This window comes from Martes martes (genome assembly GCF_963455335.1).
Source record: "Martes martes genome assembly, chromosome: 1".
Classification (NCBI taxonomy): Eukaryota; Metazoa; Chordata; class Mammalia; order Carnivora; family Mustelidae; genus Martes; species Martes martes.
Window position 1 is genome coordinate 127,436,427 of NC_137888.1, and position 25,930 is coordinate 127,462,356.

Consider the following 25,930-nt stretch of genomic DNA (forward strand, 5'->3'; position numbering starts at 1 on the left):
ATGAAAAAATGCAGAACATCACTTAGCAGCAGGGAAATACAAATCAAAACCACAATGAGATAGCCCCTCACACCAGTCAGAATGGCTAAAATTAACAAGTTAGGAAAAGACAGATGTTGCATCCCTTTTACGAAGATGGCGCCGAAAGCTAAGAAGGAAGCTCCTGCCCCTCCCAAAGCCGAAGCCAAAGCAAAGGCTTTGAAGGCCAAGAAAGCGGTGCTGAAAGGCGTCCACAGTCACAAAAAAAAGAAGATCCGCACATCACCTACGTTCCGACGACCCAAGACTCTGCGTCTCCGAAGGCAGCCCAAATACCCTCGAAAGAGTGCCCCCAGGAGAAACAAGCTTGATCACTATGCCATCATCAAGTTCCCCCTGACTACTGAGTCAGCCATGAAGAAAATAGAAGACAACAACACACTTGTATTCATTGTGGATGTCAAGGCCAACAAGCACCAGATCAAACAGGCTGTGAAGAAGCTTTATGACATTGATGTAGCCAAGGTCAACACCTTAATCAGGCCTGATGGAGAGAAGAAGGCATACGTTCGACTGGCCCCTGACTATGATGCTTTGGATGTTGCCAACAAAATTGGGATCATCTAAACTGAGTCCAGCTGGCTAAATCTAAATACAGATTTTTCATGATAAAAAAAAAAAAAAAAAAAAGACAGATGTTGGCGAGGATGCAGAGAAAGGGGAGCCCTCCTATACTGTTGGTGGGAGTGCAAGCTGGTACAGCCACTCTGGAAAAGAGTATGAAGGCTCCTCAAGAAGTTGAAAATAGAGCTACCCTACGACCCAGCAATTGCACTACTGGGTATTTACCCCAAAGATACAAATGTAGTGATCCGAAGGGGCACCTGCACCCCAATGTTTATAGCAACAATGTCCAAAGTGGTCAGACTATGGAACAAGCCTAGATGTCTGGATGAGTGGATAAAGAAGATGTGGTATATATACACAACGGAATACTACTTAGCCATCAAAAAAGAAATCTTGCCATCTGCAGTGACGGATGGATGGAACTAGATGGTATTATGCTAAGCAAAATAAGTCAATCAGAGAAAGACAATTATCATCAGATCTCACTGATACGTGGAATTTAAGAAACAAAACAGAGACTCATAGGGGAAGAGGAAAAAGTAAAACAGGACAAAACCAGAGAGGGAGAAAAACCAAAAGAGACTCTTAATCACAGGAAACAAACTGAGGTCTGCCGGAGGGGAGGGTGGTGGGGGATGGGGTAACCAGGTGATAGACGTTAAGGAGGGCACGTGATGTAATGAGCATAGGGTGTTATTTAAGACTGATGAATCACTGACCTCCACCTCTGAAACCATTAATTACATTGTATGTCAATTAATTGAATTTAAATTTAAAAAATTAATTTGAAAAAAAATTCCTGCAAGGACACAGACTGTGGGAGTGTGTGTGTTGGGGTGTTTGAGGGTGATTTCTCCTTCTTACCTTAATTGCTTCTCTAGGGTTTAACAAACTTTTAATTTCGAACCTATGGGTATGTATATGTGTCACAGGAATGAGGGGCCACGAGAGGCTTACCCGCTCTCCTCCCTGTCCAGCAGGGCGTGGTAGGACGCCACGTCCCTCTGCAGCTGCGCCTTGTGCGCCAACAGATGCTCGCGAGCCTGCTGCTGCTGTTCGGCCTCAGAGCGCATCTCCCTGAGCTCTGCCTCCAGCCGGCTCACCACGGCGCCCAGGTTCTGGAGCTCGATGTCGTGCCAGTGCTTGGCGTCGTGCAACGTGTTCTCCAGGCCTCGTTTCTGCCAAAGAGAGAACTCGGTCCACACCCCACGCCGCACGCAGGGCCCTCGAGGAGGGAGTTGGGCAGAGCTGCGGGAGGGGCTACTCTGGGCCTGGGCCGTCCATTAACTCCAAGAACAAGGGCCTGGCTGGGTTGCAGAGGGAAACGATGACTCCGCCTCCAGAGGCCAGTCTCTTGTTTGGTCTCATTCACAGATCCTTCTGCTGAGGGGGTGTGGGAGGAAGACAGCCAAGAGGGGAAGGAGAGGGAGAACGATGAAGTGTACTGATGAGACAGAATGAAAGAGTGTGAAAGATAACGAGAGAAAATACGAGAGTGAGAAACTGACACACACACAGGAGAGACAGTTTGCAGGTGTTTTTTTCAAAGAAATCTTGCTCTCTGAACTGCCTCTGGGCCTTTCTGCTCATGATTTCTCACTCCCTGCGGGGCCCTTTCCTCCTCCACTGCTGAAACCGCATCCATCATTCAGCTAAAACGCCTTCTCCTCCGACACTCTAGGCCAGGTTGCCAGAGTTCGAATGAATGTCTCTGGCCATTGTACACTCGACAGTGTTTTTCTTCAGTGTGTTAGTAGCACACCTTGGCTAATGCCTCTTGCCCTATCTGCCCCTTCACTGTGGGCTCCCCAAGGCCCCATCTTGAGCCTGTTCTCTCTGAGCTCTGCTTCCTGGGCCTGTGTTGGTTGGTCTTTGCCACACTCATGATTTTAGTTGTCTCTCTCCCGATGACTCCTGCATTGATGTTTCCAGGACAGATGTCTCCCCCCAGCATAAACCTGCTTCTGAGTTTCTTCCTGGAAATATATACAAGTCATGGGCACCTCAAATCAACGTATCCACAGTGGAGCCACCGACCTCTTTCTGAACCTGTCCACCTCTCCTGTGCTTCCGCTGGTGAATTCACCTGGACTAGAAACAAGGGAAAGGCATGTTCCTCATCTTCCTCCCCTCCGCAATTCAATCATCACGGAGTCCTGTCTCTTGTGTATTCTGGAAAGTTTTCACATCTGTGCCCTCTCTCCCCCCAGCCACCAGTGCCCAGAATGGATGCTTATCACTGCTCCCCTGGGGTAAGCTCAGTAGCTTGTAATTCATCTCTTGGTCTCTAGTTCCTCCTAGAGCAACTACTGTGCTCTGTCGAAAGTCCAAATCTGGATTTGTATCTCTCCTTCCTTCTCACCTGGATCATTCCTACTCATCCCCAAGTCCAAGCTTGGGGGTCACCTCCCCCAGGAAGGCTTCCTTCTTCCTTGATAGTCTCTTGCCCTTTCCCCCCACCAGGCTGGGTTAGGGATCCCTCCTCTGGCTTTCCATGGCTGCCCAAGTACATGCATGCCCTTAAACTTGTCATAGTGGGCTGAGCTGCTTAGGGGCATGTTATCTCTACCAGACAGTGAGCTCTTCAGAGATGAAAGGAAGTTTCTGTAACTCTCATGGTAAGACAGGGGCTGGCACAGAGTAGGTGCTCATCTGGGTGTGTTGCCCAGGATGACAATACTTGTATTATGGTTACACTTATTGCTCTACCTGTCTCCCCATTAGACAGAAAACCTTGTTTTCTCATATAGCAAGCCCTGCAGACTGTAGGGCTGACCAACAAACACCTTTAAAAAGCTGTGTGCATCTATCTTTAACATTTTTAATAGTTGTAATCATGGTGTACCTATAATTTAGCATCTGGCTTTTTACATAACACATAAGAACAGATAAATATCTTTTCAAATTGAGATAAAATCTCATTAAAACAACTTTCTGTACCCTGTCTCCTAGGAGATTTTTCATACCTTTTTGATTACTGTGGTTGAAATGGACACTTTTTGGTCATGATGCCATCTTGAATTATGGCTCCTGTTAAGCCGGGGCCACCATATCACCTTATTTAAACCATCTTAATTCCATAAGACATAAGAATATTGAGTCACATTCCCACCCTAGGTACATTTACAGGTGGCAAAAATGTGACTAGTAGAAAATAAATCTAGATCAGTATCTGGTCTAGGGTTATTATTTTGGTGAGATCTGAAAACCCCTCTATGGCAAAGAAGATGTGGAAATGGCCACCTGCACTTTGAGAATCACTCGTTCCAAACTCTCTGGGTTTTCCCACTTTGCTCATCAGGAAATTCCTTGGTTTGTAGTGTTCAGTGTTGATGTTGTACCTGTAACACCTGTTGTTTGGAAAGATCTTTCGTGGAATCATGTGTGGATCATCTGTCTAGTTTTTGCTCCATGTTCACAGGTGACTTCTCCGTTTGGCCTGAAGTTTGCTCTGATGACTTAGGACCCATTGCCCAACATATGTTTGTGCAAATGCCTGTCAGAGGTCCTCTGTCTCTTCCATCCCATCCTCAGTGTCTCGGTCCAGCTTCTTCCCACCTAAGTCCCTGACATCCTCGCCTGGTTCTCACAGAGATGCTTGGGCTCGAGCGATGGCAATCAGGCCACTGCTGCCCATCTCCCCACTCCAGCTCCTGCAGTAGCACAACACTGGCAAGCAAACCCAGGTCACAGAAGCACACTTATTCCCCAGTTTCCGGAGATTTGAAGGGACTTCCTTGAATTGCTAAGTCCTCCAGAAAATAAAAATAGTGACCTTATGTGATTTCTGGTCTTGAACTCCATTCCTGATTTGAGTTGACTGAACACAGAGCTCAGTAGGCTTTAAGCACCATTACTGGTGCCTGGTTGCCAATATAAAGAGGGCCTTGCTGGCCAAGGGGACAGCCAGTGCCGCCAGCTCACCTGTCTGAGGCTTAGATGAGCTGTGGAGCCTTGTGTGTGTGCAGGTTGCTCTGACCAAGGATAACAGGTGTGGCTGGATGGACTGAGCTGTGTCTGAAAGCTGCAGGAAGGTGTGCTCCTTATTCTGGCTGTCTGGGCTCCTATCCTCGACTGGAAGGCCCAGTGACCAGAGCTCTGATCTACTAGCTCGCAGGGGACAGAGGCTGCCTGTCCTGGATCCCAAGCACAGCCAGCATGTCACTACTCCTACATCTTCTGGTTGGGGGTGTGAATTTTCTTCCAATTTGTTCTGGTAGTCAGGACGATGGGGTTTGAGTGAGGTGATTGGATGATGCCAACCTGGGATTACTATTTCAGTGGTTATAATAATAATTTTACAATGGTAGGCAGTAATAGATACCAGTTATTGACTGCTCACTCTGTGCCAGGCACTGTGCCAAGGGCTTGACCTGCATTGTTTCGTAAGTCATCATCCCCACGACTTTATGAAGCAAATACTGGTCGGTCCAGCAGCAGAGCACATTTCCAAAGGCAGGTGCAATCCTTATCTCCATCCCACGTGTTCTTTCTCTAGGTGGCCTTGCCACTGCCTCGTCAAGAGGTGGAGTTTCTTTCCCTTCCTGTGGGATCGGGGATGGCCTTTGACTGCTTAGACCAACAGAGTTCTGTATAAGTGATATTCAGGGATTTTTCAGGCCAGGTGGTAAGAGGCCTGGTAGCTTCTGCGCTGATGCTCTGAGGGAAGCTGGATACCACAGCAGCAGTCTGGCTATGTGACTGCCATGATTTGAGGAAGTCACAGCTAGCCACCTGGAGAGGCCCCATGGAGGAAGAAAAAGAGATGCACCGCTGAGGCCCCACATATGCGAGCGGAAGCCACCATTCTTGGAAGGGCCGGCCCCAGCATAGGCCGCAGCTGTCTCTGCTGGACTCCGCCTAAATTGCAGACTGGATGAACACATTTTTTACTGTTGTCTTAAGCCACTAACATGGCAGATACATATGATAACCTGAAGAGATCCTCACTTCGCAAGTGAGAAAACAGAATCTTAGAGGCATCACTCCACTGAGTAGAGGAGTCAAGATTCCAGATTCCAGAGTGAGGGCCAATCTCCAATTCCAGAGGCCTGCTGTGGTCTAGAAGAGCAATAGAGCCAGAAGGGCTTGGCCCTCCCACTTGTTACTCATGTTCATGGGCAAACCCCCGAATCACAGTTTGCTCTTCTGCAAAATGGGTTGTCAGTCACCACACTTCTCAGTGTTTCTATGAGTGTCTGATGAGAGAATGCATGCGAGCATGCTCTCCTTACTATTAGTATCATTTTGAAGAAATGACATTCTGGACCCTCATCAAGGGCTTTGGGGACATGAAACAAATGAGACATGGTCTCTGTCCTCAAGGAGTTGATGTGATGTCGGTAGATGAACTGAGAGAACCACGTGAACCACAGGGCTGTGAAAGCGAGTGGTGGCAGATGGAGAGGTCACCCCACCTGTGGGAGTCAGGATCTAGGCTTTCCGCTGTGTGTAGCACTTGTGTATCTTCTACCTCACTTGTACCAACAGTGTGAGGACAGGTAGGGGTGGGCAGAGTTGAGGGGAGGGGTCTCCTTGCAGCCATGGGAAGAACATGTCCAAGGGCTCAAGTGTAGGAGACCCCCCACCCCAAAGGGTGGTTCTGGGCATTTCCCTTCCTGTGGAAGCCAGGCTGGTCTGTAAATGAAGCCTAAGCACTGGGGGTGCTAGAAGGTCTGGAAAAGGAAGCTTTCTATTTTACCCCCAGGCAATCCCCGTGGAGGGAGGGACACTGAAAATGCAGGAAAGGACAGTAGATAGAGAAATGCCCCACGTGGAGCAACAGTGGACAGGGGAAGTTAACTGAAGGGAGTAGAGAGGGGATAAAACTTCAGAGGTATTTTGGAAACAGAGGTTGGAAACAGAAGACAGAGGATCTCGTGTTTGGGGACCTTAATCCTACCTGCAGAATGGTGCGGGTGACAGCATCTGCTGAGGGACAGAGGTGAGGGCAGGCTGGCGCTTGATGAGAATGGAGGCTGCTAGGAGCAACCGCTCTGGGGAGCACAGTACCCTCTTCTGTGTTCGGTCATTTGGTTGAACCCAATGTGTTTATGAGCTTCTAGAGGATGGGAACCATTCACTTCATGGTTGCGTCCCTGGGACCTTCCTCATGGAGGGCTCAACACACAGCTGGAGCAAGTATATGTGTGGAATGTTTGCTGAGTGACGGGCTGCCTCCCCTCAGGTGCAATTCATGCAGGATTTTCTGATGATGTGGGCTTGAGTGTGTGTCCCCAGCGTTTTGCCTGGCACTTTTTGTTACTGGAAGAGTGGAGTTTTGGCAGCCACAAAGACATCTGGGGAATAAATGGCAGCCCCCTTATACGTGTTTAAAGCGACTTGGGGAAAAGGCAGCACCCTTAATATTAGGATCAAGGGTTAAGGCAAGGGAATAAAACTGATGAGCATAAAATTCACATAACTCTGAGTAAATAATGCAATTGTCTTTCAGACAATTTAAAAAAAAAAAACTAAAATGGCATTGCTTTAGGCTGTAGTTTCCTGATTTTTCTCACCTCAGATCCTTTATCTCACATCCCCTTGCAGTGACCCCAATCTCATCACAGAATGTGAGGGAGAGCTGTGGCAGTGAGATGTGTGTCATGTGCTATGCTGTGGCAAGACAGCATCTTCCTGAGCTGACTGGGTATTTTGTGACCTTGTTGTCTAGAGGATGATGGACCCAAGGGAATGGAAGACACATGATGGTTGATGGAATGATCCTGACCATGGGTAGTGAAAATGTGTTTCTGAGGGAACGAACTAGAATAAATCCTTGAGCTAACTTGATGGTAGGCTAAGACTGCATTGGGAGGTGGGTCTGCCGGTTTGGTGATGGAATGGATTTGGGTGGCAAGATTGAGATGAGGAGGGTGTATGGGGAGTGGTAGAAGAAAGGGGCACCAGCGATAGTACTGGAACTTGAAGCTGATGAGAGATGGGCTCCTTGGTCCTCAGTAGAATCCAGACCACCTCAGCTTCATAAGGATTACATGAACTATCCCCTCATGAACTGCAGTGTGGACAAAATGCTTATGGTTCAAATCGGTACACATGGGCCCCCCCGCAGGGGCCATCAAGGAGGAGCTGTAGGCGTAGTACCCTAATAGAACTTCAGTTCACCCCAGAGAGCAGAGGGTAAATTCCTGTATTATTAATGATTATTTTAATTATTAATAAGTAATGCAAAAGACCTTCCCACCAATCCCAGTGAGTCTGAGGAGCTTCCTAGTCTTAATTTGGCTTTCCCAGAAGCAGAGCCTGAGCCAGGGATCCTGGTACATGTAAAGAGTTAAGGGGTTGCTCTCAAGAAAAGGGGAGCAAGGAAAGCAGGATAGGACAGAGGAAGGCGCTAAGCCAGGAGGAAGTCTCGGTTGGAGTCTGGCACAACCTGATCCCACAGGGAGACGGCGAGGGTGAAGTACAGGGCGAAACCCATTCCACTCGGAAGCCAGTGGGCTGGGCTTTTAAACCCCACGTCAGCCAGTCATTGGCTGAGGGCTAGAGGAGGTGGGCCTAACCGCCCAGGCCAGGTGTCCATTGTTTGGCTGAGGCCAATTCTCTGGAGAAGTGGTACATCTGTGGATGTGAGGGGCCAACACTCTCAGCAGTGGTCTGGGTCGCGTATTCCGGTGGGACACTAACAGAAGTCACTATACTGGTTGTGATTCGGTATCAGCTGACCCTTTGGGGGCCTCAAGACTCTTGTGAACTCTAACCCAGATGACTACAGTGCAACAGTTGAGAGTAAAAATTGACATAAGAAATGCCAGGGCTCTTCCCAGCCCACTCACCAGGGCCCGCAGGGATTCCGTCTCCGCCTGGAGGCTCTGGACCTGGCACGAAGTGTTGTGCAGCTCCAGCCTGAGGGCAGCGGCCAGCTTCTCTTCCTGGGTCTGTGCCATGCGGGCCATCTCTGCCTGTTGCTGGGGAGGGGCAGGTCTCCGCGTGAGCAGGGGTGCGTGGGCAGCCCGAAGCCCGCCTTCCCTCCTGCCTTTCCCAGGACTTACTCCACAGACTCTAACTCAAACGGTTGGCCGATTCAAAAATCCCTCTTTTTCCACAGGCACCATTCCCGATTTGCATATAAGCATTTATTGAGTTTGAACATATAGTGCATGCAAGTAGAACAAAATTCAAAATCTTTTTCTGGAGGATTTATGGGAGAAAGTCTCCTTTTGTCCCTGTGCCTTAATTACCCAGTTCTCCTCCTTCCAGTTTCTTATACCTCTTTCCAGAAATTATACACACACACGATATCTGTATCTATCTATCTATCTGTTATATTCTTTTTCTTTCTTTCTTTCTTAAAGAGAGAGAATGAAGAGAGAGAGAGCACAAAATGGGGTGGTCAGAGGGAGAAGCAGACTCCCCTGATGAGCAGGAAGCCCGATGCAGTACTCGATCCTGAGACTCCAGGATCATGACCTGAGCTGAAGGCAGTCGCTTAACCAACTGAGCCACCCAGGCACCCCCCCCAAATATTTCATACATTTATAAGTAAATATATATAATCAACCTCTACTTGCGTTGGTACTTAATATATCCTAGAAAATATTCTCTACCAGTATATATAAATCAATTACATTCTTTTTAATGGCTCCAGAGTATTGCCTTGTTTGGAAGTACAGAATTATCTAGAAGCCCTGCACTGAGGAGCACTTAGATTGTTTCCAGTCTTTGCCTGTTACAAACAATGGTGTAAAGAATTACCTACAACCCTCATTTTCCACACGTTGGAGTATCTCTGTGGGATAAATCCCTGCAGTGGGACTGCTGAGTCAAAGGGTATGCATCTGTCATGCATCCATCAAAATGATGGATGTTGACAAATTCCCAACCCGTCCCAATACCGTCAGGCAGTGCCAATTGCCTCACACCTTCTTCAAATGTGGAACTATCCAACTTGATCTGACAGTCCCTGTTTCCTTGTAAAAACCAGTCTGGCCACAATTGTGAACACAAGGGGAAGGTCTGTGTTTTGCAGTTTCTCTCTCAGCAAGGACATAGTCTGATTCTTTCCCATACTTTCGGGGGAATAGGTCATTCTTTCTGCTGGAGAAAGGGGGAAAACTAGAGATCACCTTCATTCATCTTTGGTACAGCCTGACTCACGTCTCTAAGTCAGTGATACGGGAGAAAAAAACCTGTTCTGGATTGACCATTTTTACTACATATGAATACTTACTTACAGGGTTATGCAAAAATAGTCCAGTCAAACTGACTGACTAAGAAAACTGGGGTCAAAGGGCTCATATCCCAGGTGTAGTTCTTCCTGTATGAGGGTTAGACAGAGCTTAACAAAAACATCCATTAAGGGTCTGGGATCAGCTATAGGTGAATGAAAGCTGTGGGCCCAGCTCGGACCAGTCAGCCCATGGCTGTGTGTCCCTGGACCATCATTCAGCCTCTCTGAGCCCCAGTCCCTCCCCACAGAATGCAAATGACAATGAGAGGAGACACTAGGACACTTCCAACACGTTATACATGTGGAAACTTGTAGAACCTTAAAAGCATGCAAATAGTGACTGTATATACTTTTCTATACATAAAAAGTAGTATCGGCCAAAAATGAGTTTGTAAAAGCCACTCTAGGTTGGGTACTACTAATGATAACTAACAGGCGCTGAGCACTTATTCTGTGCCAAGCACTCCATTAACTGCTTAAGTCCATTATTTCAGCTCATCTTCAAGACCCTATGAAGCAAGTTATTCCTATTTTACACGAGGAAACCGAGGCAGAGAGACTGAGTTATTTTCTCGAGATCGCATGGTTTGTGAGATGCTGCGGCCCATGCCAGAGCTGTACTCTCAACCAGTTTTGAAAGCCACTGCTTCCACCAATTCATTTCCACCAATTCATCAAGAGCCCCAAAAGTGGGGGCACCTGGGTGGCTTAGTTGTTAAGCATCTGCCTTCGGGTCAGGTCATGATCCCAGCATCCTGGGATTGAGCCCCGAGTCGGCTTCCCTGCTCAGTGGGAAAACTGCTTCTCCTTCTCCCACTTACCCTGCTTGTATTCCCTCTCTTGCTGTCTCTCTCTTCATCAAATAAATGAATAAAATCTTAAAGACAAAAAGAGCCCCCAAAGTAGAGCCATCTTCCCCAAAGTGAAGGTGGACCCCTCTAAAACATCCTCATGGTCTGTCAAGTCCTGCTGTGATGGGTCACCCCATTTCTCTCCCTGTCTTTGGGGTTGGGACTTGGCCAGGTGGGCTGTGTGGGTGGGCAGGCGGGGTTCCGGCAGACAGATGCAGCTGGAAGGTGCAGGTGCATAGAAGGGCCAGGAGCAGCCGGCAGCCGGCAGCTGGAACCCATGCCTGACAGCCTGACAGGGTTAAATTTTCGGGAAGTTTGTAAGCTGGTTGGTAAACACAGCCATCATTAAAAATTAAATTATATCCACTTACAATTAATATATATTAAAATGGTAATACTCCAAACACATCACTTGCTAATTTATTTACATTTTATCATTATCCGTGCTATATCAAAGTTATTTATATCGACGGTACCTGTGGGGTAGGAATAACATTTAATGGTGAGCTTCTGAGCATCTCTTCCAAACTCTGTGCTTATTTACATCAAGTTAGGAGTTTGAAACAGCTGTGGTGAGCTTTTTTACCTCATGGAAATTGGCAAACACTACAAATCAGGGTTTGAATTGTTTTGCTGACTGTCTAGACTTAAGAAAGGGATGCAGAAAATGTTAATAATGCAGATTAAACTTAAAATGGGTCATGTCTATAGCTGTCAATTATGAATAGCAAAAAAATTAGAGGTAATATCTTTCCAATATTTATAAACTATTATCTGATTTGCAAAGAAGTTACTCATGTCATTGATGAAAGGACTCATTAAGGTCAGTGGAAATATCAACCAAAATTCATATTGGACCTATTCTTTTTTTTTTCCTTTCTTTCTTTTTTTTTTTTTTTTAAAGATTTTATTCATTTATTTGTCAAAGAGAGAGTACACACAAGCAGGCAGAGAGGCAGGCAGAGGCAGCGAGAGAAGCAGGCTCCCCGCCGAGCCAGGAGCCCGATGTGGGACTCGATCCCAGGACCCTGGGATCATGACCTGAGCCGAAGGCAGCGGCCCAACCAACTGAGCCACCCAGGCATCCCTCTTTTTTTTTTTTAATTTCTTTTCAGCATAACAGAATTCATTGTTTTTGCACCACACCCAGTGCTCCATGCAATCCGTGCCCTCCCTAATACCCACCACCTGGCTCCCCCAACCTCCCACCCCCACCCCTTCCAAACCCTCGATTGTTTTTCAGAGTCCATAGTCTCTCATGGTTCACCTCCCCTTCCAATTTCCTTCGACTCCCTTCTCCTCTCCATTTCCCCATGTTCTCCATGTTATTTGTTATGCTCATATTGGACCTATTCTTATTTATCATTGATGTAAATGACTTTTTGCTTAATCGGATATTAATAATTGAGCATATTTTGTAATCTAATTTTGGACATTGTCGATGACAGAATTATAAAGACAGTTGGCAGATTTTGCAAGAGATAGCTAGTCAGTCACATTGAAGGTACAGGTGCAAATGCAAAAGCAAAGTATGTGTTTTATTCTAAAATTTAGGTTATCTCTAAAATTATATAAAGAACACATCCTCAGAAACTTCTGTGTTACCTTGATATGATATTGTGAATCTGACTGGCACATAAACACAGATGCTTACATTTGTCCTTGGAGAGTCAGAAGCGGGCATGAGTGGAAGTCAAGTCTCACTGAAGGCAAATTGCAAAGCTTAGGTAGGTTGGTCTGGTGTAAATCCGCTGGTCAAGGCTATCACCACAGGACTGCAGGTGATCTGCCCTCTTCTCAACCCAGACAATGAGGGGTCTGTATTCAGAGGCACGTGCAGCTCTTGGGGGGAGTGGGATGATTGCTGGATTGCTGGATTGCAGTGTTTCCCAAACATTCAACAAGCAGCATGGTTTTTTGCATATTCGAATAATGACTTAATTTTTATTTAAATTGATTCATGTTTCCTTTGTAAATAAATGTGTTTAAAATGGAAGCTGTAGATAAGATCTCAAATTTTATGTGCATCAGGATGATCTAGGGAACTTAAGAAAATGCAGGTTCTGATTCAGGAGATCTGAATGGGCCCAGGAATCTGCATTTAAAATTCCCATGTGATGCCTGGTCCATGGGAACAAAGTTCTAGATTGCTAAGGAAACGGATAAAACTGTAAAACTGTTGGTCATAGACGAAAAATAGCTGAAAAATTAATAACATTAAAATAAACCAATGTTATTGTATTTGAGCAAATGTTGCCCACCACGCAGCTGAGTCCCAAAGCCTGCTTTCTCTTTGTTGAAAGGTGAGATTGATGAGTATAAGAGAAGTGTTGATGACCTACCAGCACCCAATGAAAACTTTCTTATATAGTTTAATTAAGATTGAAAGAGAAAAAAATGAATTTGATCACTATGGGATTCAGTGTCATTTTATATCATGCCCAATACCTTCTCAAATCAGCTTATGAATGGTACTTGCCCTCCATCTGGGGGCAGTCTGCTGCTTTAACTCACCTAAAAGTATTACTTGTTCTTCTCCAGTGGCTTTTTAGAGTTATGCTTTCTGATTAATAATTACTTCTGTTTCCATTTCCACCCAATGCCTTCAAGATTTCTCCTCGCAGACCAAATAGCAGGTGTGCCATTCTAGACCTGAGTCTAGGAAGGTAGGGCTGTGCTTTGTTGCTGAGTGCAGTTGCTAGGATGTGTAATGAGATTCAAATATGTTGGTCCCCCAGACTTACAAACCAGCTTGAAATCTTGGCTCTGTTGTGCAGGGGCCAGCCTGCGCCTTTGCATTCCAGCTATATTTCTGGGACAGGAGAGCACATAGACACTTTGAAACACAGTAAAAAATTGCAAATTAAAAAAAATTAAATTAAATGTACACGTTAGTGCACGTGAAAGTGGATGGACAGCATGCTTGGGAGTAAGGCAGAAGGAAGTATTTGAGAGACTCCATGTGGAGGGGGAAAAGGGCCATCTCTAAACCCACCCCTCTGCTACACAGGTGTGTTCCTAGCAGAACACGTAACCAAGATGGGTGCTGAGAGGTTGAAATGTGTACTCTGCCTTTCTTCAGCAGTTGCTGTGTGGATTTCAGCCAGTGGTTTGAGCTCTCTGTTTTTGCAGCCTGTGAACAAGAGCTTTACAAGAGCCTCACTCTGCTGCTGAGTATAGCTGACCGCCTTGCTCTGCAGCCTCTTGGACCTCATGGGATCACACTAACCTCATGACGTTCACTATCACGGAGAAAGGGAAAGCAACGGATTCCTCGCGGAGACAGGCATTCACCATCTTATATCAAGGAGGAATCTTATCCCATGGGGAGGGCACAGAATCATGGTTTTGGAAGATCATGACAAAAGTCTGGCATAACCTTCTGGACCCTCAAGACAAAGGCCTCTCAACCTCACATTTCACAAGACAATGCATCAAGACTCCCCCACACTCCGTGTGATCTGTCCAGGCCAACCTAGCAGTCCAAAGTGATGGTTCTGGAGGCAGAATGTGTGGTCTGAATCTCAGTTCCACCACTTTGGAACCGCGTATTCTCAGGGAAGTGACTAACCTCTCTGTGCCTTAGTTCCTTCCTCTGTGAAACGGAGAAGATCACAATACCTAACTCATGTGGGAAGATGAAATGAGAACGGCCTGTCAGGTGCTTAGGGCATGGTCTGGGCACTTGGTACAGGCTTACTAAATACTCTGTTGACTCTGCTTGCAAGCACATGGTATTCTGCCATGTAGAAGAATGGTCTTTCTATCTGTTGCCTGCCACCTGCCCTCAGCCAACCTCGCACTAGATTGTAGTAAGCTTGCGTGCAAGGACAGCTTCTTACTGATGCCTCTGTCTGCACTGGGGACCTAACATGGTGTTTTACACCTTGGGCACTCCCAACACATTTACTAAAGGTCTACAATGTGTCCTAGGCACACGCGAGGGACTGTAGAAAGGGAGGGTCCCCCGTCAATGGAATGAAATCACACCTCCTTTTAATTAAGAGGATTAGTTTATCAGTATTATAATGACCATGGGGATTATATAAATGTTACTTAGCTAAGGATAGCTTTAGACAAGCAGCATCCACATCCCTGACCTACTCCAGCCAGATGTAGGATTTACTTGGCTGAAGGCCAGATGCCATCCAGTCTTCACCTGAGACATGAGCGCTCCTTAGCAGGAGCTAAAAAGAAGTATGTGTCTCACTCAATGGAACTTTAGTGTTGGCAGGAGGGCTGACCTGGCTAGGCTAAGCCAAGTGTCTCCTTGAATTGTTTGACACAGGAATTGCCTGGCTATTGAAGCTACTCATGAAAGGCTATGGGACCAGTTCCCAGCCTCAGTGGAAGCTGCCCAAGGATACAGTGGGGGACACCCGGCTTTGTGGACTTGCTGCCCCTCGGTCATAAGGAAGGGTACCCCACTGATGAAGGCAGCAGGAGAGGCTCGGTGGTGAGTGGAATTCCGAAGAGAAAAATATGTTTTTCTTCTTGAAGTAATTATTGGAGAAGTTTAATGATGGTATTTTTCTTCTGGTTCATGGAGGTCATTCCATCCCAAAGAAGAGTCTCCTCTGCTCTGTCTCTTCTCAAAGACCGGTAAGCGTTGAATGCAAACACTACTACTTTAATTTCTCAGGGATTTGGGTTGTTTTATATTTGCAAGTCTCTTATTTTAGAAGTAAGATCCCTACCCTTTTCATGGGAAAGATCTACCATTGAGAAATACCTAAGATAGCTTTGAGACTGAAGAACTGGGTGGCCAGGGACAGGCCAGGACTTTGTGCCCAAGCCCCATGCACAGGGCCTGGCCCCTGCTTTTTTTTGACATTTGTCAAACATTTGCTTGGCAAATGGAGTCTGCGTGAGTGAGTGAGTGAGTAAAGATTTCTTGGTAGCATGTGGAGGTTACAGTGTTGGGTGATCCCCAATATAGACAGTCACTCAAATATTGGTTGTCGACCAGTTGTGGGGTTGGAAACACAACATGGAAACTGAGGGTCTGGGTGTGGCCTCTACAATATACATGTTGTATTGGGTAAAGAACAGGTGAAAGATAGGCAGGGCTTACCTCAATGAGACAGTCTCTTCAGTTTCCCTTTTAACTACTACTGATTCCCCTTACCCTGTCCCCCAGCTCTGACCAGCTTGGCTACGCTCCTGTAACACACAGTGACCGGAACCAAACCCTGGCCTCCTAGCTCCTATAGCAACCCTGCCCTACTGGCTAACAGTATCTTTTGAAAGCCAGCTGGAACTACCATAGCTTAAATAGAAAGACAATTGATAAGCTGGGGAGATATGTACAACTCACTGCAGGGAGAGGATTAATTTCTCTAGTGTACAAAGAGTCACTACAAACCAGTAATAAAAAGTCCGAGACCTAATAAAAATGGGCAAGGGATATGATCCGATAGTATAAACAAGAGCAGATATGGCCGGAATTCAGCATGTAAAAAAGATGTTCTACCTTCCTTATAATATGAGAAATGCAAAATAAAACTGCACTGAAAAACTGTGTTTTGCCTCTACTATTGACAAGGATTACAGGGTATGAGAACTCACAGTATTGGTGAGGATATGGGAAAATGGGCACTGTCAAACACTTCTGATGGGAAGGTAAATTGTTACAACCTTCATCGAGAGTAATTTGACAATATTTATCAAAATTGCTAGTGTGCATAATTTTTGACCCAGAAATACCACATTTAGGAATTTATCCAGCAGGTATTTTTCTATATTGCGAAGTGAGGGACATATGCAGTTAGTGACTAGTCTACTGTATAAAAGCAAAATATTGGAAGCCACCTAAATATCGATCAGCAGGGCATTAAATAAGTCCTGGGATATCCATTGCTAGAACATTTTTTTCTGTCGAGGGCCAGATAGTGAATATTTTAGGCCTAGCAGACCATATGGCCTCCACTGCCACTATTCCGCTCTGCTGGTATATGCAAATGCAGCCATAGACGATATGTAAGTGAATGAGCATAGCTGTGTTCCAATAAAACTTACTTGCAAAAAAACAGGCAGAGGGTGAGATTTCGCTTGTGGGCTATAATTTGCTGCCCACTGTGGCTTAATATCATGCATCTAAAGAGCAGTATGTTCTGTATACTACTATTTGTGTAACGAGAGAGAGAGAGAGAGGGAGAGAGAGAGAGAGAGAGAATTTACACATATTTCCTTGTATGTGCATAAAGTATCTCTGAAAAGACTCATAGTAAAAGGATAACATTGATCGACCCTGTAGAAAAGAACTGGGGTGGCTGGGACATGAGTTGGATGTCATTTTTCATTGTATGTCATTTTGTATATTTTGAACTTTGAAACAAGTGAGGGTATTATAGATTAATAATGTTTAGATAAAAGCCAAGTAAATAAAAAATGAAATGAAAGTGGGCTGGGGCCCTTTGCCAAGTTCTCCCTGTGACATACTAGGAGGTGTAGAGAGGCTAGATGACTCCCTTCAGTGCTTGCAGTAAGCACGCCAGAATAGACCATGGCTTATTTCACTGAAGAGACATCAGGGATTATAGCTGACTCGTGAACGCACAGGGACCCCCTAGATTATAGATGCTTTTAGGGGTTCTGCTCTTTCTATTCTCCTTGAAAGGAACTCTCCTTGTTGGTTCTCATGGGGATATCACAACAGGCCATGTTGTTATCTAGAGCCAGTGACCTCAGTTGACTAGCAGAAACCCATTCCATACAATTTCATATATTCTAGAAAATATTCACACTTCTTGGCACAAGCAAGCAAAGAGTGGGCATTGCTATGACAGCCTATGTAATTATTGTTTGTGAATGTGGATGATATGGAGACATGTTATCCAAGGTTCCTAGTCTGCTCATGGATAGATCTAGACCTGTGTTGTCCAATATGGTAGCCACTAGCCACACATAGCTATTTAAATAAAGATTAGTAAACATTAAATAAAATTAAGAACTCAGTTTCTCAGTTGGATCAGACACATTCCCAGTGCTCAAGAGCACATGTGGCCAGTGGCTGTCATACTGGATAACTGCGCAGACCTATGACAGTCCCATCCTCACAGAAGTTGCTATTAGAGGGCACGGCTCTAGTCAGTGGCTAATGTCTCATCCAGCTCTAAGACTATCAATAACCAGAAATCTCACGATTCATCTCTATCTGTTTACCTCTCTTCATTCTTAACTGTCTCCATGGTATGTCATTGGAGCTGTTTGAGGCATGGTCGTTATAGCTCCCATAAAATTCCTGACCACAAATGCCTTGAACTGATTCGAGGCAAGCACAGACCACTGTCGGAAGAGATAGCATGAGCGCATTTGCTGTGAGGTTCCTGGCCCCTGGGGGTATTGAAAGGAAGCGGAGTTCTCTTTTGTTGGCACTTCCTACCCCACCACACCAGCTGATGCTGGCAATTGAATAAGCCTTTGGTTATTGTACACACCCTCCCACTGCAGTGAATAAGGGACAGAGATGAGGCATTACGAGTGATGGTGTGGACCCCTTCCCTGGGAGGAAGATCCCAGGGAGGAGGTTAAGAACGCAAGTTGCCTGCTACAGAATGGAAGCATCTTAACATAGGCATGCTAGGAAAAAGCTGAATGATAGGGGTTCTTTCATATTCTCCCAGGTGGCCTGTTTAGGGTCTGTGGGGAATGTATTCCATGGGTAGCCAGGAGGTCTGGAGGGTGGGATGGCATGTTGTCTGCGGTTCCCCAAGCATCCCCAAATACCCAGGGCTGGGTAACCACAACAAGCAGACAAGGGAGGGCCGACTTGGAAGACCCTCCAAAAATTCTCTGGACCAAACGGACCCTCCCTGGCTCAAACATGGAGTCACAGAACTTGAGAAGCTCTGAAAGCTGGACTACCAAAGTTCCTGACATCCATGACTGAGGCTGGAGAGAACCTAGCCCGAACCTCTTTATAAGCTTTTTTTTTTTTTTTTTAAAGATTTTATTTGTTTATTTGACAGACAGAGATCACAAGTAGGCAGAGAGGCAGGCAGAGAGAGAGGAGGAAACAGGCTCCCTGCTGAGCAGAGAGCCCAATGCAGGGCTCGATCCCAGGACCGTGGGATCATGACCTTAGCTGAAGGCAGAGGCTTTAACCCACTGAGCCACCCAGGCGCCCCTCTTTATAAGCTTTTAATGACTTAAAAATACGAGGAGTTAGCAGATAACTTGGGAGTAGGTGCTGATGGCATCCACCTTTATCCCTCGGGAACCTTTATTCCAGAACCTTTATTCTCCCCACTCTTCTGTTTCACTGCCAGGTTTTACCCTTCTTTGGCTGGGAGAACCTTTTCTGAAGTCTTTGAAAGGTCACTCTGCTAGCAGACCGCAGATGTCTGATGGGGATGGTATTACTACCCAGCTTCCTCGCCTTTCCCCTCTCTTAAATTCTGTACTGTTACCCAGAAACCCTGTGGGTGCAGAGTCCGGTCTCCCCCAGTGGGTGCGGTTGGATAATGAGTTCTTTGTTGGTTCCCTTCTTTGCTTCTTCCCTACTGGTATTTTGGTTCACTCCCTCCCCCAGCTTCCAGATAAACCATTTCCTCTTTAATATTTGTCTCAGACAAGGTCAGTTTCTGGGGAAACCTAAACAAAGACATAAATTAATCATGTCAATTAATTTTCAGCCTCCCAGCCTGAAAGGTAATTAAATACATGTCTGTATGCTCTGCAAAAGGTTTGAAAGGAGTGTGTGCTAAGCCATTTTACATTTATGCTTCGCTGCCAAGAAACCGACAAGAGGTGCTCAGGACGGGCAAATGTCAGCCCCTAAGGGCATGACAGCAACTGACAAAACTATTTATTGGAGGACTTCTGGCTGTCAGTTCTGATCTCTGCTGATGATCAGAGGAATTCACTCATTCTGCAAATATTTTCTGAGCTCTGCCTTTCTGCAAGAGGCCCCAGCAGCATTAGCCAAATGAAAACAAGTATTGTCTGTTTTCTCTGAGATGCAGCTTTCAGATTACTCTATTAAAAAAACACTAATGAATCTGTTCGGAATTAATGTTTGAATTACTGTTGGGCTGGTGATGATTCTCAAGAGGGTGAAGGGTGAGTAATAATGGCCAGGATTTTTTTCTTTTTCACACTACGCAGATTTTTTTCTGTTATTTACAATGCCCCCCACCACCCCCCCCCCCGCTTCCCCAAAGAAATAATCACTGCAATGTAGGGTATGCCCCAGAAGTGTTGGGACAGAAGCAAGGCTGCAAAATCCTGGGCCACAGAGCTCTCACTTTGGAGACAGAACGGAGGAGGAACGACTACCCAATGTGGAGAAAAGGTGCCTGATCCAAGAGCCAGGAGGGCCGAGCGACAGTGCTGCCAGCCAGCTATGTGACTTCAGGACATCAGCTGCCCTCCCTGGATCTGGATCCTCACCTCTGAAGTGAGGAAAGGGGATGCTGTGGTGTCTCAGGTCATGAATTATGAATATTCATGAATCTCCTAAAAAAGAAACAATGGACCCACATCAAATCTATGATTTGGTTTCATTTTTCCCTTTGTGTTGTTCCCCCTCTCACCTGGTTGGGGTGGGAGACAGCTTGTTGTGTCGTTAGTAGGCACTATTTGCCATAGTAAGAGTTTGTAGGGACCGGGCCCAAGGAATTAAGGTCAGAAAGAAAAGGGACTGTTGAGAAGGGATCTGGGTAGAGAAATGGGGGAGTAAAGATGTTTTTGAGGCTGGAGAACATTGGGGGATCCAGAATTGGTGAAGACCCTGCTGGGAAGGTTCCTGTTGATACTGAGGGGCAGGGGGCTGAAGGGACATGGGAGAACAAAGAACAGAAAAGGTCTTCCTTGGGGTTTTTTCTGGTAGCTTTTATAAACTCTGGTGGCTCTCAAACCTGGCTGTATATTAGAATCATCCAGAGAGTTTTGGCCTGGGCATGAGCATTCTTGACAATGTTCTGGAATAATTCTGCTGGGCAGATGGGCTTGAGACCCACTGAACAGTAACCCAGAGCATAGAAGCTGCCCGCATGCCTTCTCTCAAAAACAATAAGCTACTTTATTACTCATACTTTCTCTACACTTTCCTTCCTCTTCTGTTCTTCTGGTCCTGTGCCTCAGAATCCCCAAGTCACACAGGGATGGGAGATGGAGAAGGGAAGAACAAACCCTGTGTGTTCTGTGTTCTGGTTAATTTCTTTATTATTTATGAGGTTTTTTTTTTTTAAGATTTTTATTTATTTATTTGACAGAGAGAGATCACAAGTAGGCAGAGAGGCAGGCAGAGAGAGAGAGAGAGAGAGAGAGAGGAGGAAGCAGGCTCCCTGCTGAGCAGAGAGCCCGATGCAGACTCAATCCCAGGACCCTGAGATCATGACCTGAGCCGAAGGCAGAGGCTCAACCCACTGAGCCACCCAGGCGCCCTATTTATGAGGTTTAATAAAGAGAAATTTCCCTCTGTGAATAACTCATACTGCTTAAAAAACACTTGAAAAAATATACTCAAAAGCAAGCAAGAAAAAACCTCTCGACATGTCAAATAGGTCCCTCCCTCAAAGACAACCACTGCTAACACCAATACATTTTAGTGTTTTCTTTTGAATTTTTGCTTGATGCCTCATTTCTTTGTTTGAATGCTTTCTACTGTGTCTACCAGAGGTTGGCCAACTGAAGCGGGCAGGCAAATCCAGCCTACCTCTTGTTTCTATAAATAAAGTTTTATTGCAACACAGTCATGCTCATGTGTTACCTTTTGTATTTCAAATTGTTGTAATAGACTGAATTGTTGTAGTAGACTGTCAGACCCAGGAAGTCGCATATTTATTTTCTAGTGCTTGACAAAGTTTATTGGTTCCTGGTATATACGCTTCTGTACTCTCTTATTTTCCCCCATTTGACCTTATTATGTGAGCCTTTCCCATGTTGTTATAAATACTTCATAAATATTTCTAATAATTACCTGGTATTTCATCGTCTGGAAAGGTCGTAGCTTAGCCTTACTCTTATTATTAAACATTCATGTGCTTTTCTCCCAATTTTTTTCATTATTATAATGAATGCTTCAGTGAATACATTTAGATATAAACTTTATATTTTCAATTATTTCTTTAGGACAGTGTCTAGATTATTCAACTGGTAGGCAGGGGCATTTCAAGATTCTCGATGCATATCATCAGTTCCCTTACTCAAACATGTCATACTAGTTTACTCTCCTCAGTAATATAGGGAAGAACCTACTTCATCACGCACTTGTCCCCATTGCATCAAGTATTACCGTTTTAAACATGTTAAGGCTTTAGACAGGGAAACAAAATGTTATTATTTTAAATTGTATTTATCTTATGTCTAATGAGATTGAAACTGTTGCATTTCTTCTTTCCTATGTTGACTGCCTTTCACCTTTGCTTGGCCTCCTTCTGCACAGGGAAAAGTTTGCCTCACCTTGGCTTGGAGCAAGGCTCCTGCTTCCGCCCGGTTCTTTTCGACATCTTTCTCCCAGTGGATCCTGATGGTCTCGAGGATGTCGTCCAGACCAGTGCTGATGGGAACACCCATTTGTTCCAGCTCAGACCCTGCCAACTGTTTGTACAGCACTTTCACATCCTGCAAAAGACAATATACACTCTAGGTGAGTTCCAGAGGACAAGGAGAGCACACAGAATTTTTGCCAGCAAAAGCCCAGGTCTATGGGCACCCCTGGTGCTTCTCATTGTGCTCCTGCCAAACATGGGGCTTCCCAGAGCCTGGCAAAATCCCCGACCCTCTTGCCAGCATGCATGCCATGGTCTTTTGCAAGAAGGAGGCATTTCTTAGGCTGGTGTTTGAAAGCCTGGGCCCACTCAAAGCAAATACCAAATGCATAAATAGCAAAATAATTCAGAGGAAGCAACAACAGCAAGATGAAATGTATGAATTTCGCTAAGTCAGAGTAGGCTGGGAGAGATTTAGAGGTCACTAAAGGGTTAGTGGTGGACAGTGGTGGCAAACGACTGAGCTAGGAGCAGGGGGACGTGGACTTAGGGCTCCTGGTCAGCCTAAGGTTGGACAAAGGAAGGAACTTCTCAAGTAAGCACAGTTAAGTGGGTTTTGACTTTTTCACCTGAAAGCACATTCGATGTCTGCTCAGACAGTGACATGTGTGAGGTGGAACAGAGTTGGGGCCGTTCTGCAGCCAGCTGGACCGAATCATGATTGGGAGTTCGCATTGTCCCGTCGAGTCCTGTCACTCCATGAGCTGACCTAATTTCATTAACGAGTGTGTGCAAACCACAGCCTGGATCGACCATCAAAGTTATTTTGTTTGTTCTATGCAGCGTTAAAACAAACCAACAAACCAACCAACAAACAAAAAAGGCCCCAGAGTACAAGGCCTTGAGTTAGGGGATGCCTTCTCTGGCTCAACACAGCTCCCTCACTGTCCAGCGTGGACCTGCCTCTCCTTCATTTGTGTCCCAGCCTGGTCCTGAAGCCATCTGAATTGGAGACTCCCAGCATCACCTTACCCACTACAAGGATTTGGAAGTATTTTACTCGTGTTTTGCCCACAGCCCTGGGCAAGTGAGGCGGAGAGGTCGACAGCAGCTACCGTCACCGACTGCGAGCTCACCAGAAAGCTGCGTGCCTCTGGGCTGCAGCCAAGCCAGTGTCGCTCCGGCCCCCACCTACCTCTTCGTAGCTCCTTGACAGAAAGCCAAGTTCTTCTTTCAGGCTTTCTATTTGACTCTCCAGATCCATTTTTGTCAAATTAGCTTCATCAATGACTTTATACAGCGAGTTAATTTCCTCTTCTGCTGCCTTTCGAAATGGCTGCTCATTTTCATATCTGCAGATCAAGGAGCTTAATCAGCATAGGTGGGCAACCCAGAAGGGGAAATAACCAGGTTACAGATGTTACCGACAGGCCAATTATGTGATAGACAAATGAATGTTAGAAGTCACTGTTCCAACGGCTTGGAGGGCGCTGTTACTTCAAGTGTTACATGTTGATTTATTAAAATGAAAGCGACAGACAGCCAACTTCTGATAACCTAGCTTTACAGGCTGTCAGGCTCACGGGGCACTGGAAGCATAGAACTCTAGGGAAACCTCCAGGAGCTGAGATCTGGGTAGGGGGATCTGGCACGTCACCATTATTCTGATTTGTCATCCTTCCCCCGCCCCCACCCGAGGATCCTTTACCAAACATTACTGCATTACCGAGAATCTGCTAAGCACCAGACTACGCACTAGCAATCCCCAAACGGAAAGCATGGTTTCTGTCTCCAAAGAACCCATGTGAAATTTTAAAACTGGCTGCAAATCCCAATGCTTTTAGAGGCCAAGTGGGGAATATAGATGAGGGATGAGGGTCGGGTCTGGGAAGCAAGGAGAGATAGGGATTGAAACCCACAGCATCCCTCATCCTTCATGCAAGGGGACCTGGTGCTCTGCTCCTTCCGTTACCTCTGCCTGGGAAGGGCTGTGCCAGTCCTCTTCAAGAACAATGGGAAACCTGGATTTATATGTGAAATATTCAGGGTTTTAAAAACTTGCAGCCTATACAATAACACACACAAGCACACACATCGACACAAATCTGAAACTGGCCCCCTGAGGTCTTTCCATCTCTGGTTTGCACAGAGCCTTCTTTTTATAAACCGCCCAACATCTTTGCCAATTTCTCTCAGTGTTACTCCTTTCCTTCTATGGCTTTCCACCAGCTGCACGCCTCAGCCACACTTCACACCTTAGCTTCATCCATCCACAGAACAGAGAAATCTCACATCATTCACTGAAGAAAGCATCTTAGGATTTTAGAGTTTTAAGGGAATTTAGGATTCAACTATTCAAACTCTTACCCAGTGACAATCCCTTGATAGCATTCTTTAAAAAAAAATATTTATTTTGAAAAGAGGGTGCTTGAAAGAGTGCAAGCCAGAGTGCGGGAGCAGGGGGAGGGACAGAGAGAAGGAGAAGAAGAGGGAATCTCCAGCAGACTCCCCGCGGAGCATGGGAGTCTGACCTGGGGCTTTATTCCAGGACTCTGAAATAATGACCTGAGCCAAAATCAGGGGTCAGTCATTCAGCCAACTGAGGCACCCAGGCATCCCTCTATAGCACTCTTTGAATGGGTGATTTTGTAGCCTCGACTTGACTACTTCCAGTGACAGGGAACTCATCACCTATCATCACTACCATTCCATTTTGGGACAGCTCTAATTATGGAAATGTCTTCCTTCAAGAGCTTAAGTCTTCATTCCTGTAAGAGTCTGAATTCCACTCTCTGGAGCATTTAAAGTCAGTTCGATCCTTCCTTCCGGCGGTCCTATAAATATTGAGAGTCTAGTCTCTTATATCACTCTCTTTCCCCTCATTCCTTCCTCCAAGCCTGTTGTTCCTCAGGTTAAACATTCCGAGTTCCTCCATTCTTCATATAAATTGGTTTCCATATCCTTCATCATCAGTGGCAGGGACTATGACCTTCCTATCTTTGTATTCTAAGCATCCACCTTCGGGCTTCAGATATATGTGGGAATGATTAGAAATGCTCTAACTGGTCCACATCTTTCTCAAAATACGATACAGAGACTGGAATGCAAAACTCCAGATGTTGCCTGATCAGTTCAGACTCCCAGGGGACTGTCTGCTCCTTTGTTTAAACTAATTCTATTCATCATGGGCCCTAAAGTTTGCTTTGTGGGTTTTTCTTTGCTTGCATATTTGTTCATTTGATTTTGACCAGCTATATTTGCTGCCAACATTGGGTGTCCTGTCAACTAGAGTCCCTGAGCATTTTTTGCAAGTCCAATTACCCTGTCCTTTCTGGACGTACCTGGTATTTGGCCCCCAAAGTAGGAGTTCATATATATCTCTTTCAGTTTCATTGGTCCATTGTTCCAATGTGTTAGGATCATTTTGATTCCTAACTCTATTCTTCTATTCTATTCTAACCCTACTCCTATTCTTATCCTTACCAGCCCTCCTGGCTTTGTATCTTCTGCCATTTTGCCCTTTCATGCCAAGGCAGCTTTCATACACCTTACGGTTAAAAATAGTAAATGAAGGAACCAAGGACAGAGCCCTGTGGCATTCCACTAGAGACTTACCTCAGAGTTGGACCTGTACACTTGAATCCCCCCAAAGAGCTGGTTTTTGAAGTCATTTTTATGTCCTCTATATGTAGGATTGATTTTCTACCCAAATGTATTCTTCATGAAGGACTGTATTTTTGTTAACATTCAGTCCTTTCGGAATTAAGTCCTGTACTTCCAGCTGGAATGAAAATCCACCCGTCTCACTGGGATTGGTCCCTGCTGACCCAGGCTGCAAGAGTTCCCCT

General features: G+C 45.6%; 2 protein-coding genes across 2 annotated transcripts in view; one reads left to right on the top strand and one right to left on the bottom strand.

Moving 5' to 3' along the window:
* Positions 1–135: 135 nt before the first annotated feature.
* On the top strand, positions 136–657 carry LOC308342778 (large ribosomal subunit protein uL23; the record flags this gene model as incomplete). The annotated part of the gene is made up of 1 exon (XM_080803364.1): positions 136–657. The coding sequence occupies one exon, from the start codon at positions 136–138 to the stop codon at positions 604–606; it is 471 nt and encodes a 156-aa protein (XP_080659490.1). The 3' UTR covers positions 607–657.
* A 902-nt stretch (positions 658–1,559) lies between these two features.
* The window catches only part of BFSP2 (beaded filament structural protein 2), a gene marked incomplete at both ends in the record, with an annotated part of 59,471 nt that continues 35,100 nt past the window's right edge, over positions 1,560–25,930 (bottom strand). Inside the window, 4 exons of the mRNA XM_080813354.1 lie at positions 1,560–1,784; positions 8,403–8,534; positions 22,054–22,215; positions 23,278–23,434. Coding sequence (XP_080669480.1) covers positions 1,560–1,784; positions 8,403–8,534; positions 22,054–22,215; positions 23,278–23,434 — 676 coding nt within the window. The remainder of the gene's footprint in view (positions 1,785–8,402; positions 8,535–22,053; positions 22,216–23,277; positions 23,435–25,930) is intronic.